The 18,368-nt window shown below is 48.2% G+C and overlaps 1 protein-coding gene across 1 annotated transcript in view; it reads left to right on the top strand.

The window, feature by feature from the left end:
- Window positions 1-2,906: 2,906 nt before the first annotated feature.
- VPS53 (VPS53 subunit of GARP complex) overlaps window positions 2,907-18,368 on the top strand; it is a 179,271-nt gene continuing 163,809 nt past the window's right edge. The window contains exons 1-3 of the mRNA XM_066575956.1: window positions 2,907-3,032; window positions 9,250-9,330; window positions 17,297-17,346. Coding sequence (XP_066432053.1) covers window positions 2,949-3,032; window positions 9,250-9,330; window positions 17,297-17,346 — 215 coding nt within the window. The 5' untranslated portion in view covers window positions 2,907-2,948. The remainder of the gene's footprint in view (window positions 3,033-9,249; window positions 9,331-17,296; window positions 17,347-18,368) is intronic.

Here is an 18,368-nt window from a genome sequence, read left to right as displayed (position 1 = left end):
GGCCATTCTGAGCTCAGTCTAAAAGAAATCACCACGTTTTTGCAGCCCTCACTGAGAGCAACATGATGTAGTGCCGGTCAGTATTAGTGTATCTTGACGCCACCGGAAGCTAGGGGTTTGACAGGGGGAACGCTCCTCTCACCCCTCTCACACCCCTAGCTCCCGATAGGGTCAAGGCACAAAGGTCCTGGAAGGACCAAAAGTGGATTACTGTGGGAAGCGGCGTAGTATGTAGTAAATGAGCAGGCGTCCATCTATGTTATCCGCTCTGCTCCACCGCTGTTACCGCAGCTCAGCACCTGTCCCCCGCCCTCGCAGTTGTCCTCCTCGTTCTGGTGTCTGGGGCTGGTGTGTAGATCTGTCATACCCCCGCCATGCCGCTCTACCGCAGCGCTCTTACCGCAGGTCACCGGCTATCCCACGGTCACCCAGCCGTCGCTGTCATTCTGCTGCGTGCGGCCGCTGCGGCCAACTGTCAGTGATGCTTACGCTGTGTGCGGGGAAATGAACTGGGAACGTGGAGCGCGCCGCTGTTGTGCTGATGTCGCCGTCTCCCAATTAGTGGAACACTGTCACTCTGTCCTCCCTGCAGCCGACCGCTGTGTTATACACAGCTGCGGGATAGGGCCAGCGGCTTCAGCGGCAAAGCCGCGTTACGGCACTGTGCGCTCACTCATGGCCACCCCGCTCTGCGCGCATATTTCGGATTTCAGCCGCAGTTCAGCAGCGCTGCTGATTAGAGCCACCTGATTGGCTCTTCGGCACCACGTGACTACACAGCATGCACGCGGATTGCCTTCAGCAGCAGTGCACTACACACTACAGTTAAGCAGACGTGCACTACACACTACACTTAAAGGGGTTGTCCCGCGAAAGCAAGTGGGGTTCAGCACTTCTGTATGGCCATATTAATGCACTTTGTAATATACATCGTGCATTAAATATGAGCCGTACAGAAGTTATTCACTTACCTGTTCCGTTGCTAGCGTCCTCGTCTCCATGGAGCCGTCTAATTTCAGCGTCTAATCGCCCGATTAGACGCGCTTGCGCAGTCCGGTCTTCTCCCTTCTGAATGGGGCCGCTCGTGCCGGAGAGCTGCTCCTCGTAGCTTCGCCCCGTCACGTGTGCCGATTCCAGCCAATCAGGAGGCTGGAATCGGCAATGGAACGCACAGAGCCCACGGTGCACAATGGGAGAAGACCTGCGGTCCACCGTGGGTGAAGATCCCGGCGGCCATCTTCGCAAGGTAAGTAAGAAGTCACCGGAGCGCGGGGATTCGGGTAAGTACTATCCGTTTTTTTTTTTAAACCCCTGCATCGGGTTTGTCCCGCGCTGAACGGGGCGGCTATTGAAAAAAAAAAAAAACCCGTTTCGGCGCGGGACAACCCCTTTAAGCAGCACGGGGTTAGGGTTTAGGGTTAGGTTTAGATAACCCGAACCCTAAACCTAACCCCGTGCTGCTTAAGTGTAGTGTGTAGTGCACGTCTGCTTAACTGTACTGTGTAGTGCACGGCTGCTGAAGGCAATCCGCGTGCACGCTGTGTAGTCACATGGTGCCGAAGAGCCAATCAGGTGGCTCTAATCAGCAGCACTGCTGAACTGCAGCTGAAATCTTAAATATGCGCTCTGCGCTTCTACGCAGAGCGGGGTGCCGCCTTCACGGACAGCGGAGGGGAAGGGGCTCTCATCTGCAGTGGGGGCCCCCAAGCAACAGTGCTGAAGGTCACCCTGGATTGGTGCCACAACATTACTTTACTGGGCTAGCAGGACCTGCAGCCAACACGGCTCCCCAGCCAATCAGGGACAGGGCGCGTCACCCCCCTGTCAATCTTGACTCCACCAGGAATTCCTGGTGGCGTCAAGATACACTAATACCATGCCGGTTACATTGATATGTCCACGTGTAGATCTGTGCAGTAGTTTGAGAGAAACTTGCATTTTATTAGTGGCAGCCACATAGAACTAGTCCATATTCATGACTACAGACTAGCCACACCCTCCCCGTCCTCCAGCCAATGATTGGCAGATCTCTCTCTGCACAGTAGTAGGCAGCCTGCAGTCAATCAGTGGCTGGAGGGTGCGACTAACTTGAAGTTTAGGAATATCCAGGACTACATAAAGTAGTTGTTTATATATGTCCAGCTATTGATAAAATGCAAGTTTCTCCCAAACTACTGCACAGATCCACACAGCAGCAGCAGACACATCACTGGGATCAGTGTGACTGTCACTACCTTGTGCTGCCCTCAGAGAGGGGTAGAAAAAGATGGTCACCGTCTCTTTAACCTTGGGAAAGGAAACAGGGATATTTAAAAAATAAATAAATAATCTAAATAAAACAAATCGCCTAATAATTTTTAAAATAAATATATAGCAGTCACACATCACTGGTGAAAATAGCATTTTCAAGAGAAGCATCCCTGTATAGACATCGACTTATAGGGTACATATCTTCCAATAGGTGGCGCTGGAGAAACGGTTTTCCTTCCTGTTGAAAAGAGAGTTAATTTATTGCTTTAAATTGTAAGTTTTTTTTTTAGAATCACCTGTTCTGTACATTAAAAAAGACATACATATAACTGACTTTTACACTTTAATGTACTCGGTTGCAAGTCCAAAACCAATAGATGGCGCTAGATAGTTAGAGAACATTACATGTGGAAGACTATACTCAGCTTGCAGGTGAACAACCAATAGAGGGCGCTGTGCTGTAACTCGTGAAGGCACATATGACTTCAATTTGCCGTGCAATGTTCGTGGGACGCTTCTCTGCTGTGTGGCGTTCAGCAGGAGCTATAGGCACTGCCGTGTATGTCCTCCTTGCCCTCACTAAATATGGCTGCAAGGGTGTTAGTCAAATCTCTATGGTCACATCACTTCCTCCCAGGGTGCACTGCGCTCCAGGAAGCACCAGGAGCTGTCTAAGCAGAGGCAACCAGCTGAACAGGATGGAGGATGAGGAGCTGGAAGTACTTGAAGAACTGGAGGCTGTTTTACACCTGGCGCCCGAGGTGCAGCAGGCCATAGAGCAGGTGAGGGGCAGATAGTACTATGTCATGTCTGTACGATGTAGTGTCAGGGCAGGTGAAAGGGGGCAGTCAGTACTATGTAGTGTCAGTACAGGACAGGTGAGGGGGGCAGTCAGTGCCATGTAGTGTCAGTGCAGGACTGGTGAGGGGGGCAGTCAGTGCCATGTAGTGTCAGTGCAGGGCAGGTGAGGGGGGCAGTCAGTGCCATGTAGTGTCAGTACAGGACAGGCGAGGGGGGCAGTCAGTGCCATGTAGTGTCAGTGCAGGGCAGGTGAGGGGGGCAGTCAGTGCCATGTAGTGTCAGTGCAGGGCAGGTGAGGGGGGCAGTCAGTGCTATGTAGTGTCAGTGCAGGGCAGGTGAAAGGGGGCAGTCAGTACTATGTAGTGTCAGTACAGGACAGGTGAGGGGGGCAGTCAGTGCCATGTAGTGTCAGTACAGGACAGGTGAGGGGGGCAGTCAGTGCCATGTAGTGTCAGTGCAGGACAGGTGAGGGGGGCAGTCAGTGCCATGTAGTGTCAGTACAGGACAGGTGAGGGGGGCAGTCAGTGCCATGTAGTGTCAGTGCAGGACAGGTGAGGGGGGCAGTCAGTGCTATGTAGTGTCAGTGCAGGACAGGTGAAAGGGGGCAGTCAGTGCCATGTAGTGTCAGTACAGGGCAGGCGAGGGGGGCAGTCAGTGCCATGTAGTGTCAGTGCAGGACAGGTGAGGGGGGCAGTCAGTGCCATGTAGTGTCAGTGCAGGACAGGTGAGGGGGGCAGTCAGTGCCATGTAGTGTCAGTACAGGACAGGTGAGGGGGGCAGTCAGTGCCATGTAGTGTCAGTACAGGACAGGTGAGGGGGGCAGTCAGTGCCATGTAGTGTCAGTACAGGACAGGTGAAAGGGGGCAGTCAGTGCCATGTAGTGTCAGTACAGGACAGGTGAAAGGGGGCAGTCAGTGCCATGTAGTGTCAGTGCAGGGCAGGCGAGGGGGGCAGTCAGTGCCATGTAGTGTCAGTGCAGGGCAGGCGAGGGGCAGTCAGTGCCATGTAGTGTCAGTACAGGACAGGTGAGGGGGGCAGTCAGTGCCATGTAGTGTCAGTACAGGACAGGTGAGGGGGGCAGTCAGTGCCATGTAGTGTCAGTGCAGGGCAGGCGAGGGGGGCAGTCAGTGCTATGTAGTGTCAGTGCAGGGCAGGCGAGGGGGGCAGTCAGTGCTATGTAGTGTCAGTGCAGGGCAGGCGAGGGGGGCAGTCAGTGCCATGTAGTGTCAGTACAGGACAGGTGAGGGGGGCAGTCAGTGCCATGTAGTGTCAGTACAGGACAGGCGAGGGGGGCAGTCAGTGCCATGTAGTGTCAGTACAGGACAGGCGAGGGGGGCAGTCAGTGCCATGTAGTGTCAGTGCAGGGCAGGCGAGGGGGGCAGTCAGTGCCATGTAGTGTCAGTGCAGGACAGGTGAGGGGGGCAGTCATTGCCATGTAGTGTCAGTGCAGGACAGGTGAGGGGGGCAGTCAGTGCCATGTAGTGTCAGTGCAGGACAGGTGAGGGGGGCAGTCAGTGCCATGTAGTGTCAGTGCAGGGCAGGCGAGGGGGGCAGTCAGTGCTATGTAGTGTCAGTGCAGGGCAGGCGAGGGGGGCAGTCAGTGCCATGTAGTGTCAGTGCAGGGCAGGCGAGGGGGGCAGTCAGTGCTATGTAGTGTCAATGCAGGACAGGTGAAAGGGGGCAGTCAGTGCTATGTAGTGTCAGTACAGGACAGGTGAAAGGGGGCAGTCAGTGCTATGTAGTGTCAGTGCAGGACAGGCGAGGGGGGCAGTCAGTGCTATGTAGTGTCAGTGCAGGGCAGGTGAAAGGGGGCAGTCAGTACTATGTAGTGTCAGTACAGGACAGGTGAGGGGGGCAGTCAGTGCCATGTAGTGTCAGTACAGGACAGGTGAGGGGGGCAGTCAGTGCCATGTAGTGTCAGTACAGGACAGGTGAAAGGGGGCAGTCAGTGCTATGTAGTGTCAGTGCAGGACAGGTGAAAGGGGGCAGTCAGTGCTATGTAGTGTCAGTGCAGGACAGGTGAAAGGGGGCAGTCAGTGCTATGTAGTGTCAGTGCAGGACAGGTGAAAGGGGGCAGTCAGTGCTATGTAGTGTCAGTGCAGGACAGGTGAAAGGGGGCAGTCAGTGCCATGTAGTGTCAGTGCAGGACAGGCGAGGGGGGCAGTCAGTGCCATGTAGTGTCAGTACAGGACAGGCGAGGGGGGCAGTCAGTGCTATGTAGTGTCAGTACAGGACAGGTGAGGGGGGCAGTCAGTGCCATGTAGTGTCAGTACAGGACAGGTGAGTGGGGCAGTCAGTGCCATGTAGTGTCAGTACAGGTGAAAGGGGGCAGTCAGTGCCATGTAGTGTCAGTGCAGGGCAGGCGAGGGGGGCAGTCAGTGCCATGTAGTGTCAGTACAGGACAGGTGAAAGGGGGCAGTCAGTGCCATGTAGTGTCAGTGCAGGGCAAGCGAGGGGGGCAGTCAGTGCTATGTAGTGTCAGTGCAGGGCAGGCGAGGGGGGCAGTCAGTGCTATGTAGTGTCAGTGCAGGGCAGGCGAGGGGGGCAGTCAGTGCTATGTAGTGTCAGTGCAGGGCAGGCGAAGGGGGCAGTCAGTACCATGTAGTGTCAGTGCAGTGCAGGTAAGGGGGCGGTCAGTACCATGTAGTGTCAGTGCAGTGCAGGTAAGGGGGCGGTCAGTACCATGTAGTGTCAGTGCAGTGCAGGTAAGGGGGCGGTCAGTGCCATGTAGTGTCAGTGCAGGGCAGGTAAGGGGGCGGTCAGTGCCATGTAGTGTCAGTGCAGGGCAGGTAAGGGGGCGGTCAGTGCCATGTAGTGTCAGTGCAGGGCAGGTAAGGGGGCGGTCAGTGCCATGTAGTGTCAGTGCAGGGCGGGCGGTCAGTGCCATGTAGTGTCAGTGCAGGGCGGGCGGTCAGTGCCATGTAGTGTCAGTGCAGGGCGGGCGGTCAGTGCCATGTAGTGTCAGTGCAGGGCGGGCGGTCAGTGCCATGTAGTGTCAGTGCAGGGCGGGCGGTCAGTGCCATGTAGTGTCAGTGCAGGGCGGGCGGTCAGTGCCATGTAGTGTCAGTGCAGGGCGGGCGGTCAGTGCCATGTAGTGTCAGTGCAGGGCGGGCGGTCAGTGCCATGTAGTGTCAGTGCAGGGCGGGCGGTCAGTGCCATGTAGTGTCAGTGCAGGGCGGGCGAGGGGGGCGGTCAGTGCCATGTATGTGGTGATGAGGGTAATCTAAACTGACTTGCTGAAACCTTATCACTAACCGTGTCTATCCTGATTAACAAATATCGCAGCATGCTGCACAGTCTATCCGGGCAAAAGACAGACACCATGATGGGAACCAGACTGGCTCAATTTTATTCCATAGGGTCTGTCATGTGGCGGATATTTCTGGACTGAGATTCTGTCTTTTCCCTGATCTTTTGTCAGTCTGTACTGCGCTAGTGATGCCGATACTCAGTGGACGGATAGTGTAGGTTTATCTTGGTGATGATGGCCCTTAGTATATAGCTCTGCCCTGCTCCCCATACCCCCCCCCCCCCCCCCTGTGGATCAGTGCCTCAGCATCTCTTCCTGAGCAGCTTAGCCCAACATCCATCCTCGCCACCACCAAAGCCGCCCAGAAACCATGCAGCAGCACAGTCTGTGGGATCTCCCAGCCGCAACCTAACACAGCGCCACCTACAGCGACCATCTGCACAGAAGCAGCCGACTTAGTCACAAATTGTAGGAAGACAGAAAAATCTTTTCCCCATCAGTAAAATCCTGGTTGCACTGGCGTGATCATTTTGGCTGCTGTCTGTAGGAGCTACGGAGTCCGTGTAGATCAACCAGCTTGGCTGCTTCCGTTATCCTGGTCACAGCATACAGACTGACGGAGGTGGGAATACCCCTGTGAAGGCTCTGCTCATGTCTTGGTGATTCCACCGGACATCTTCGGAGCTCTTGTAGAGTCCGCTCCTCAGTGGATCACATCTGGTTGTAGAATAGGGGCTACACAGTATATAAGGCATTGTATTCCGTTATTCACTGTCAGACAGAAGTCTATTTAGGCTTATGTGGTTTCCATAAATACAGCGGTCGTGTCACAGCTTCCTGTAATGGGTTCTGTAGTTTTTACTTTCATGTAATCTATGATTAATTATGGATGTAATTAAACAGATCTTTTGCCTTCTCCTCTTTACAACTTCCTAAACCTGCTTCCCAGTCAGCACCTCCCCTGTGAATAGTGCAGTTTCTTCCCCTCTCAGTACTCTTCATCAGAGCGATGAAGTGCTTTTACATGGAGCGATTATCGTACGGATTCCCCCAGTCCAGCGAGAATGTGAAGGATTCGTTCAGTGTAAGCGCACGCCCCGACTGAACCACCAACAAGAACTCGTTCGCTTCTTGTTCATCGCTCAGTCCCTGCATGCAGAAACCCGAACAACATATTGCTCCATGTCAACAGGCAGCATCACTTATGGATGACGGCTTGCTTACTGTGAATGGAGGCAGCGGTCCGGAATGATTCCTAGCCTGCTCCACCACCATTCGCTAGTAATGCTCGTTCCTATGTAAAAGCACAGGAACGACTAGAGCTGGGGTGACCTGTCTGGCATCTGTGTCAAACAGATAGTCCTGTGTAAAAGCACCGTTAATCTGAGGGTCTGAAGTGAAGAACGTCTAGCAAATCGCTAATTTGAGCTCTCTTCACATCTTTTTCGAAACCTCCATCACAGATCCTGTCATATTTTAGGCCAAGAATCTCCAGAGGGAATCCCCATGTAGCTGTGAATAGAGGTGGACAGGGAGCTGTACCGCCATACGGCAGCCATTCACTAACTATCGGCTTTGGCTTAACCTTTTCCAATCCACTGTTTGACATCTGAAGACATTGTGATTTAAGGCTGCACAGCTCCGATGTTGGAAGACATCCGTCGGGGTTCTCTTACTGTATATTGCCAGCCTCTCTGCTGTCGGAGCCTATCCAATGTGTCACCTCATGCAGTACTGGCTTTAGCCAGTGGATAGCGCCATTGTATAACAGCAGAAAAAGAGTACGGCCCCTAGGAAAACCAGGATACAAATTGGATTGCAAAGGGTTAAAGAATGGTGTCCCAAAGCAACAATTTTTAATCCTAATCCCTTTGTTCTCCCAGAAGTTGTCATCCTGAGCCTGTGGGCACCGTTCACCACTTTATCACAGTTTTACATAGTGACGGGCTACAGTGGCTGATGCTGGGCATCTGCAATCAGTCCTTTCAGCTAAACAGGAATGGTCGCTGACTACTTTAGCCAGGATAGAAGCAGATGTGATTGGGCTGGGCAGCTCGTGGCTGTTCTAACTTTTAAAAACAGATTCTGATTATAATACCGTATAAGTGAGCACTTTATATGATAAACCGAATATTATGACCTGTTTTGACCTTTTAACTTTATCTTATCTTCTCCTACTAAGGCCTCGTGTCCACGGCACACGCAGATTTTTTGTGCGGATGTACAAGTCATTGTTAAAATTGATGGGTTTTTTTATTGCTTGCGGGAGATTGCGGATTGCGTTTTTTTTTTTCCTCGCAGATGCACTGCCGATCATCCGCAACCCCACCTCACTAATTGATTTTAACCTTAAAATCCGCAGATGTATTTTCAGATGCACTGCGGATTGTAAGCTCCCATAGAGATGAATGGAGCACATCCATGCGTGATGCGCGGTAAAATGGAGCATGCTGCCATTTATCATCATGTATGGTATCTGCAAATCAAATAAAACGTATCTGCAGGTGTTCAATGAAGTGCGGACGCCCAATGCTTCCCTATGGGCAGATTGATTTGTGGACCTCATGCGCAGGTGCCATGCGTGGATTCGGCAAATCAAATCCACCCATGGACATTGTGTCTGTCCTTTTTAACAGGATTGTCATGGACAGGGGTTTTCTTGTGGCTCTCCAGCATTTGTAAATAATTCCTGAGGTGCTCTGACTGTCAGTGGAATGCTGGGAGTTGTAGTTTTGCAAGAACTGGAAAGGCAAAGGTTTGGGGTTCCTGGCCTTGGAGATATTTGCATGGTTGTGCTTACACTAGGCCACTTGAATGATTGGCATGCTTGTATTTGGTGATTCAATGAGACATCTTTAGATCTGACACCATGTTTCTGGCTATAGACCAGTATAAGTGATGGATGTGTAGAGTTTTCTTCTGTAGTTAATAAGTATTTTCTTTTGTAGGTCTTCCCAAGCCAGGACCCGTTGGATCGAGCGGACTTCAATGCCGTGGAGTATATAAACACTCTGTTTCCAACAGAACAGGTGAGCAGGATTGGCCAATGTGCAAAGACAGTGCCAGGCAGTGTGAACACAGGGCCCCCGGTATAGGAGCCTGGTCTATGCCCCTTCAGCCCGATGGCACGTTCTCTTAAGTACCACTATCTGACATGTCATGTAAGTGAAGGAAAATGTGGGCATGTTTTATCCACTCCACTTACTTTACATTCACTCTGAGTATTCATGGGTTTGGGGGGGGGGGGGGGGGGTTGATAAATCCCCTCTCTGGATTGTCCTTATTATGAAATGTGGCTGTAGCTCTCATTCTCTGCTTTTTATCCATTATGGGGTTCATTGTTATTAATATGGTATATACTTGGTTACCTCCACCATCCACGGACTCAACAACTCACAGCAAAGGCCTGAAATGTGTTCGCACCAGTCATTCTTTATTGTGTACAACTTTGGGGGCAGTATAAGGGACACCTTTTTCCCGTAACGTGGAGCATGCATGGCACCCAATCCCTAGTTCTGAGCACACATTTTACATTAACCCCTTCTCCACTACTGCATTTTTTTGTGCCCTTATGCTTTTACACGGGACGATTCTCTTTGCCCGAGCGGACCGGCTGGTGACATCAGCTCGCTCACACAGTGGATTTAGACTGCACAATTCTCGGTGAGAATCGTGTGGTTCTCGCTCACTTGTTGTTCAGGGTCTCCTATTCCTATGTGAAGACTGAAGGTCAGTGATTATACTGCCCGACAAGTGAACGAGGTAGCGCTGATTTTCTTTATATATGCCGGCTGAAACTGAACAATAAATCGAGAACCTGACTATTTTTGTTCATTGTCGGCTGCATTTAACCTGAATGGTTCGTTTAGTTTAGTTTGAATGATTTTGTGAATGATGATCTTCAATCTAAACTCAGCATTAGTGTCCTGTTCACTTATATTGTCGACAGACACCATGTGGCCAGCAGTCTTTTATCTAGCATGCCCTCCATCAAGTCCACCTTTTACTGCTGGGGGGGGGGGGGGTGAACCATGACCCCCTTCCTCACTGCTCCTTTGGCAGATCCATTGTAATATCTTCTAAGCACATAAAACTTACTGCATTAAATGGTGTGACAAGTGGGAGTTTCTTACCCAGGATCTCTCGCTTATTTCTCCATGCCCAGGGGTGGCAGCACCGCAATGATGTCCAGACACACATTAAAATTCCATTGCTGGTCCCTCCAGTGTTTATTTCACCATGGCAAACGTTTTCAGCATACACCTACAGTCCAGCATATCCTATGTAACTTCACATTGTTGCAGGTCACAGTGCACACAGCAACAGCACTTTAAACATAACAGTACTTTGCCCCAAGAGGCGTTGAGCGAGGGCCAACTACCCCCTGTCCGCTCTGTGCTTCCAGGTCCCTCACAAACCAGCACCAGGCCTGGTCTACATAGGACTCATGCCCCACCGGGTTTAAGAACACTGAGCTTGTGAGGGAGGGGAACTGAAACTTGTGCTGCCCCACCCTTCCAGGTGCAGCTTAACTAAACAAACCTAGTAACTGCGCTCCAAGACCCTCCTATGGGCCATTCTTGCTGCTGCAATACCACAATGGTCACTTACTTTTCAAACCGCTTATACTTGTTTGATAGCCAATGTGATAAGTAGTGGAATTTACTTGATTTACCTAAAATTGTTTTTGTACTGAAAAATCCCTCTAAAGTGCTACCACTAGGGGTCTCCCTTCCTCCTAACTTTCTCCTGATAGCAGAATAGGAAGTGGAGGAGGGGGTCCAACTCATTGACATTTTGAGAACGGAGGGGAGGGGCTGAAGTAGAGACTTGCACAAACATGCTGATAGACGTAATGGTGAGTGATTTGCTGCTTTGTATTCACATTTCCACTGTTCAGTACTGCTGTACACTGGTAGGATAGTAGTAAGATACTCCAGCGCCAACATAAACTTAAATCTCTACTGTAGCATCACATGAAAATGGTAGAAAAAAAATAAATGTACCGTTAAAATGCGCAAGACATTTTTAAAAATCTGTAGGCATATTTTATATTGGAGGTCTGCTACTATTATCCTTCCATGTATTCATCTGGGATCTGGCACAGCATTGCTCCTCATTGTGCCTTTTCAACCATGGAGCAGTATTTGAATGATGATATCTGCAGTTCTTGCAGTTTTTTTGTGCTGTTATACACTGCCCTTTATAACATGTCTCTGTATATGTGTTACAAGTAGAGAGCAGAATCTAGTGTATAGTTCTCTGAAGACTTCATGACAGCAGGCTTCTCCCACCAGTTCTGAGAGAGCTGAAAATCCAATATGTGATTGTTCTCAGTAAGCGAAACCAAGTAATCTTGTAGATATGATACCTTTTAATGGCTAACGAAAATACATGATATAGCGAGCTTTCGACCCTACTTAGGGCTCTTCCTCAGGCTTAAAGGGGTTTTCCCGCGAAACAAAGTGGGGTTATACACTTCTGTATGGCCATATTAATGCACTTTGTAATGTACATCGTGCATTAATTATGAGCCATACAGAAGTTATTCACTTACCTGTTCCGTTGCTAGCGTCCTCGTCTCCATGGTGCCGTCTAATTTTCAGCGTCTAATCGCCGGATTAGACGCGCTTGCGCAGTCCGGTCTTCTTCTTTTCTGAATAGGGCCGCTCGTGCTGGAGAGCGGCTCCTCGTAGCTCCGCCCCATCACGTGCCGATTCCAGCCAATCAGGAGGCTGGAATCGGCAATGGACCGCACAGAAGCCCTGCGGTCCACCGAGGGTGAAGATCCCGGCGGCCATGTTCACCAGGTAAGTAAGAAGTCACCGGAGCGCGGGGATTCAGGTAAGCACTATCCGGTTTTCTTTTTTAACCCCTGCATCGGGTTTGTCTCGCGCCGAACGGGGGGGGCTATTGAAAAAAAAAACAACCCGTTTCGGCGCGGGACAACCCCTTTAATGAAACAGATCTGGATGGAGTGTATCTATATATAATCCAATATACACACTGCACAGAGGGAAAATGGGGGAATATGCGGGACACAAGTCATATAATGACCAGAAATAGTGTAATTTCTCATGTACACACGGCAGCTTATTCTGAAAAGTTAGACACACTTTACGTTGGAGACAAATGTGTCAGTGCCATTACATATGTATATGCTGTTGGTAGTATAAATAATTTATGATGTCTCGATACAATACCTGAAGCTGTAATACTCCCTTTTTTTGGTATAGAGATTTATTTTCCTTTTCCCCCTTATATCTGTAATGATCTCCGTTGCCTGTTTTCACCCCTAAAGGACAAATCTCCATGTGGCTCCTCTTTAGCTAATAGGAGCTGTTGTATACATAGCTGGCTCTGTTGCTATAGTCTATGGCAACATTAATGCATTCAAGACTTCTATGCAGATTCCATGCTTAAATCCTGGCCGAATCTGCTGATTGGCAATGTATAAGAATTGAGGCATTTTATGCAGAATATAACAGCATGTTCGTTATTACCATGGATTCTCTGGAAAAAGTCCATATATTAGCTCCATTGAGTTATGTACAACAGGGAGGATCTGCTGTAGAAATCTGAGTTTCAGTTGTGGATTTTGGCTGTTCATTGCTGTGCTGTGTGAAAATGGCCTAACAATATGTTCTTCCAGTAGTTACTTGCAGCAATATTTATGTAAAGTTGTATACTGTTATTTTAACAGTAGTGGTAGAATTTAAATGGGCATGACCAGGGGCGGATTCTGCATGCGGGAGCCCGCAGCGGAATCAGACCCTGTGCCCAGCCGGCATCCGCACTTACCTATCGTCATCTTTTCCGTATGGCAGATGGTCCTCACAACAAGCTGTTGGATATACGCAGTACAGATTTTTCCTAGCAATTTATTTCCTCTCATGTACAGGAAAAAACACTTTTCAATAGCATGCTATTTAAGGTATTTGCTGGGAAATCCGGAGGCGGACGCCCGCTTCGGATTCGCAATGCAAATTCTGCTGTGTGCAGCCAGCCTTAATTTTTCACACAACTTATGCTCCCCGAACAGCCTAAGTGTGTATCATTAATCTTGCAATATACTTGCATTAAGAAGTTTTTGTTTTATCCCTCACTGAAACTCAAGCTTGAGGTGCCTTCATTTAGGGTTCTCTCTTCCAGCACTTTTACAATCCATTGCCTGTCTTTTGGCTTCTCTAGTAAAAGGGACCTGGGGACACGGCTAGTTACTTACATTGAAAGAAGGCTGGCGTTCAGACTCTGCCTTGCAGCAGATCCTATGAGAGTGCCTGTTTTAGGACCCTCCCCCACACACACACCTGCAAGTGGGCTACTAACAGCAAGCCAGCAGCAAAATGGAAAAATCTACATTGAAAGCTGAATTGATATAGCTCAGTAGCAAGGCAGGCAATAATACCTCTTAGATTAATACGTTGTTTTTGGACTTTTTCCACACTTTCAGTTTAAGGCCTGTGATTCTGATAATGTAGAACAAATGAAGATAACTTAAAGGGGTATTCCCACAACTGACAACATAAATATTCTGCAGAAGTATAATAACCATATGTAGCTAGATTGTATGAGTGCATCTAGCCAATCAACAAGTGCTGGGCTACAAGAATCAAACAAAAACAACAATAAATCATTAAAAAAGGGGGGTTAAAGAGAAGCTAGCAGGAAAAGCGGAGAGAAAAAATAGGAAGACAGGAGAGTGAAATGTGGGAGAAGGAAGAAAAGTTTGGAGGGGTGGGGGGAGTGTACTAAGTTGTCTGGCTTCTTTTGTAGGATATGAAGATGAGCACCTAAGGCTGGGTTCCCATGGGTTGTATATTACAGCGTAAATCTCGCGGTTTAGCTGCAACGAAAAAACACAAGATTTCTGCTGGGAAAGTGCAGCTTCAAAACCCGCGGCACTTAGACGTGGGTTTTGGAGCGGCTTGGCCATATGTTTTTCCGTTGTGGCCGGCGCTTCCATAGAGGAGAGCACAGCCGCAACGGAAAAAAAAGACATGCTGCAGCCGGGAAATCCGTGCAATGTATTGGCCGTCCCGTTTGGACCAGATTTTTGACAAATCTTGTCCACATGGCTGGCTAACCCTGGGATTAGCGGCCAAATTCCGGACGGAATTTCCACGACCAATCCACGCCGTGTGAACCCAGCCTTAAAGAGCAACGTTTGGAAATCTTTACATCGTTTAAACACCAGCCAGGGTTGTCACACTGCCAGAAACCTGTAATCATCTTTGCTGTATTCTGCAGTGAGCTTCTCCATATGGGACATCTCCTGCTGCCATTCTGTCATGGAAAGAGTATGTATAGAGTACCCACAGGTAAGGAATAACAAACCTGGCTGTGGTCAGATGGAAGTGTAACAACCCCCCTCTAATGAGAGCCAATCGGGCCAGGTAGCATAGAAAGAAGTGCAGTTTGGGAGGTATTGTCCATCCTGTTCTTGCCAATTATCTGATAGGTAGCGAACACTTTGTCCCAAAAGGGTTGAATTATGCTAAGGCTCCACCTCACGTGCTACATCGTGCCCCTCTCTTTCACATCTCCAGCACATTTGAGCGTTAGATGGAAAGATTTTGTGAAGACTAGTGGGATTTCTTTACTATGTAGGTGAGATCTTATAATTTTTTTTCTTGAGCAGCGCAGGAGTGAGGAGAAATGCCGTTTTTCATTCTTCAGATGAGATTATTGCCCCTAATTCTCATTCTCACACCTTATGGAACCAAGGATCAGCCCTATCTACTGCCAGTAATAGGAGGTCATATGGGAGAGAGATCATATGTGCGGACAGGGACTTCAGGAGGATCCCTCAAATGATGTAGGAGGAGATGGTTGTTAAAGATTTGACTTGAATGTATTCCAGCCAAGAGAGGCTGATCTCCCCAAATCTATACTGCAGCTCCTCAAAAGTAGTAAGGAAGGAAGGAGCCTGAGTAGGCCTGATGAAAATGATGGACTTTCCCTGACCTCCATTTCAGAAAGTGCTCTCTATTGCTAGTACAAGCGCTCGGCTATGTTCGGCTGTCCCATTAAAGATGAAGGGAGAGTCAGTGTGCATGCTCGATCGCTGCTCCATTCAATCTCCTTTTAACTGTTGGGGTACATGAGACCCTTGTTCTTGGGATTAGTGGGTGGTCTCAAGAGTGAGACCCCCACCATTCAGACTTTTATCACCTTTCCTAAGGATAGGTGATAAGTCCATTTTGGGATAAGCCCTTAAAAGGGGTTTTCTGGTTCTTTAAAATTGATGGCCTATCCTTAGGACAGGCCATCAATATTAGAATCAGCTAATGTGTTTCCCTGAAAATAAGACACCCCAAAAGAGGCATGGTGTCTTATTTTTTTGGGTTGTGGCTTAATACTTAGCTAGCAGGCGTCGTTCGTCTCCCTCTCACTGGATAGCAGCGCTTTGGCAGTCTTTCGAGTAGTGCTCGATAAACCAATCACAGCCATTCAATGAATGGCTGTGATTGGTTCATCAAGCGCTGGCTCTGACTGGCTGAGGCGGTGTTCCTTAACAAATCACAACAATCTCTTGCTGGAGGCGGGGTATTCAAGCCCTGTTACCAGGAAGAGAATGCTCTCTCAGCACTGAGGACTACATGGAAGACTGACGGAGCGCCGCAGCCCAGCGAGAGGCACCCAAATGGCAACTGCTAGGTGAGTGTTTTAGGTTTTTGTTTTTTTTTCAATGTAGTGTAGCTAGGGCTTACTTTTGGGGGAGGGCGTATCTGTCGTGGGCGTCCTGAGCCCAGTCACCTTGTGTGTATTTCACTCACGCATCCACTAGTTCCAACACCTAACAGTCAGAACAGCCCAGGTGGTGGGCAATTCATCGATACGACCATCCAGCTTCTCGCACTCCAATAATGCTTCCTCTCTCAAACTCTGTAAACTGGGTAAAATCTCTTCAATTGTGTCGTAGAGTCGTCTAGTGGTCAACAAGCTCTACAGAATCTGAAATAGAGGTCACTACACACAAGTAGCCTCTGAGAGCCTTTTTATAGTCCAATGGTAGAACCACTTTTAGGGCCTCAGGTGGCAAGACAGTTTATCTAATCACACCGGAGCTCTAATCATTTGTATATCAGCCTGAGATGTAACTGCAGCAAAACGACAACTTCTTCTAGTTGCCTTTTTTTGAGTAAGAAACTTGCTGAGAATTAAAAATGCAGATATCCACTAGAGGTCACTGTTGTCCTTTCTTTACACATGGACTTCCCAGTCATACCAGCCAAAGTACACCAGTCAGTCCCAGCTCGCCTAATAATCTCCCAATATATTTGTATAATGTTTTATGTAGTTAACAGACTGAAATGATAAAAATATATTCTAGTGTAATATAGAGACCCTGTTACCTATTGTGTGTTTTTTCTAATACAAAGCCTCATTAAAAAGTCATGTGTACAACAGAATATGCTGGTAGAATGTGATTGTTCTCAGCAAGTGAAACCAAGTAATCTTGTAGATATGATACCTTTTAATGGCTAACAAAAAGACATGATGTTAATGCGAGCTTTCAAACCTACTTAGGGTTCTTCCTCAGGCTTCTACCTGGGATGAGCTGATTACAATGTTTTCCACTGCTGCAACCCCCAGTGCCTGGCAGCAGCTTATTAATGTGTCCTTATTGAATTAAACCTCCATGCTCAGCTGAGCAAAGAGTACTTGCCTATGGTGGAGTCCTGAGATACTGACTAGTTATTTAGGTGGCCAGCTTTAAGGCTTTTACATGTCCTCTCTAAGAAATTGGATTTTGGAGGGACAACAGCAATGCAATTGGCAGTTCCAATAGCTACAGTATTAGGATCTACTCAAATATAAAAAAAAAAAAAATAAAAAAAAAAATATATATATATATTATGAACAGCTTTGAATGGTTTTATCATAAACAGGTCTGTACGTCATGTATCACTGTATAAGCCAATCCCCTATAGGTAGAAGATCTGTTGTGGACCTCATCTGTGGTGGTAACACATTTCTTTTTCTTTGCAGTCCTTATCAAACATTGATGATGTTGTGAACAAAATTCGTTTGAAAATAAGGTAAATACTCCACTTTACAGTATTACAGCATTGTGAAAACACACACCCGTTTTCAGAGTGAAGGACCTGGGGCAAACAGCTGATTGCCTTGGGTCCCACTCTTGGCACCCCCTGGTGTGACCGGGCAAACATCTCTCCTGCAGTGGTCACTGCGGCAGAAATATAGTAATACAGGACAGCCATACACATGAATGGTTACTCTACAATGCAAGGCCCGCTCTTACAGACAGCTCTCAGGATTGCCAATCATCCAGAACTTCCAGGACAGTCCATAAAATGAGGGCACTGTATTCCAGTGTCCATGAAACGAAAAAAGTCTCCGATGTTAACCCTTTCCAATCCAATTTGTACTCTGGTTTTCCTAGGGGGTTTATTCTTTTTCTGCTGTTATACAACAGCGCTATCTGCTGGATAAAGCCAATAATGCATGAGGTGACACATTGGATAGGCCTGAGAGGCTGGCAATATACAGTAAGAGAACCCCGACGGACGTCTTCCAACACCGGAGCTGTACAGCCTTAAATCATAATGTCTTTAGATGTCAGACAGTGGATTGGAAAGGGTTAAAAGGGAATGTGTCATCAGAAAATGACCTATATTCATCACATTTTTGCATCCTGATCTGTAGAGAAAGCTCTGCAGCAGTCATCTCACTAACCTCTTACAATCAGAAAATAAAAACAAAGAATAATTAATAATAAATAGAAAAATAAAATGTGTTTCTTTATCTGGTTTTAATTAATAAAAATAATTTTAGTGCTCTAGTCCCTATAAGCAGTTTATGGTCCTCTTACAGCTGGCAGCATACGCTCATAATGCATTCATATTACTTTTTGACCCATACACATATGTTTATCACAACGTTCAAAGCGCAGCGTTAATCGCGGTATACAGCGCCCGTGTGAGAGGCCTTGGTCTTTATCATTCATTGTTGTTTTACTCTTTGTCCTCAAACAATGCTGGCTGGCTGTGATTTTTGGATAAGTTATCTAGGAAAAGAAAATTGGGTTGGCAACCCTGGA

This window comes from Eleutherodactylus coqui, chromosome 1, assembly GCF_035609145.1.
Source record: "Eleutherodactylus coqui strain aEleCoq1 chromosome 1, aEleCoq1.hap1, whole genome shotgun sequence".
NCBI classification, from domain to species: Eukaryota; Metazoa; Chordata; class Amphibia; order Anura; family Eleutherodactylidae; genus Eleutherodactylus; species Eleutherodactylus coqui.
The sequence above is the reverse complement of the archived record's forward strand: the minus strand, read 5'-3'. Positions and strand labels throughout refer to the sequence as shown.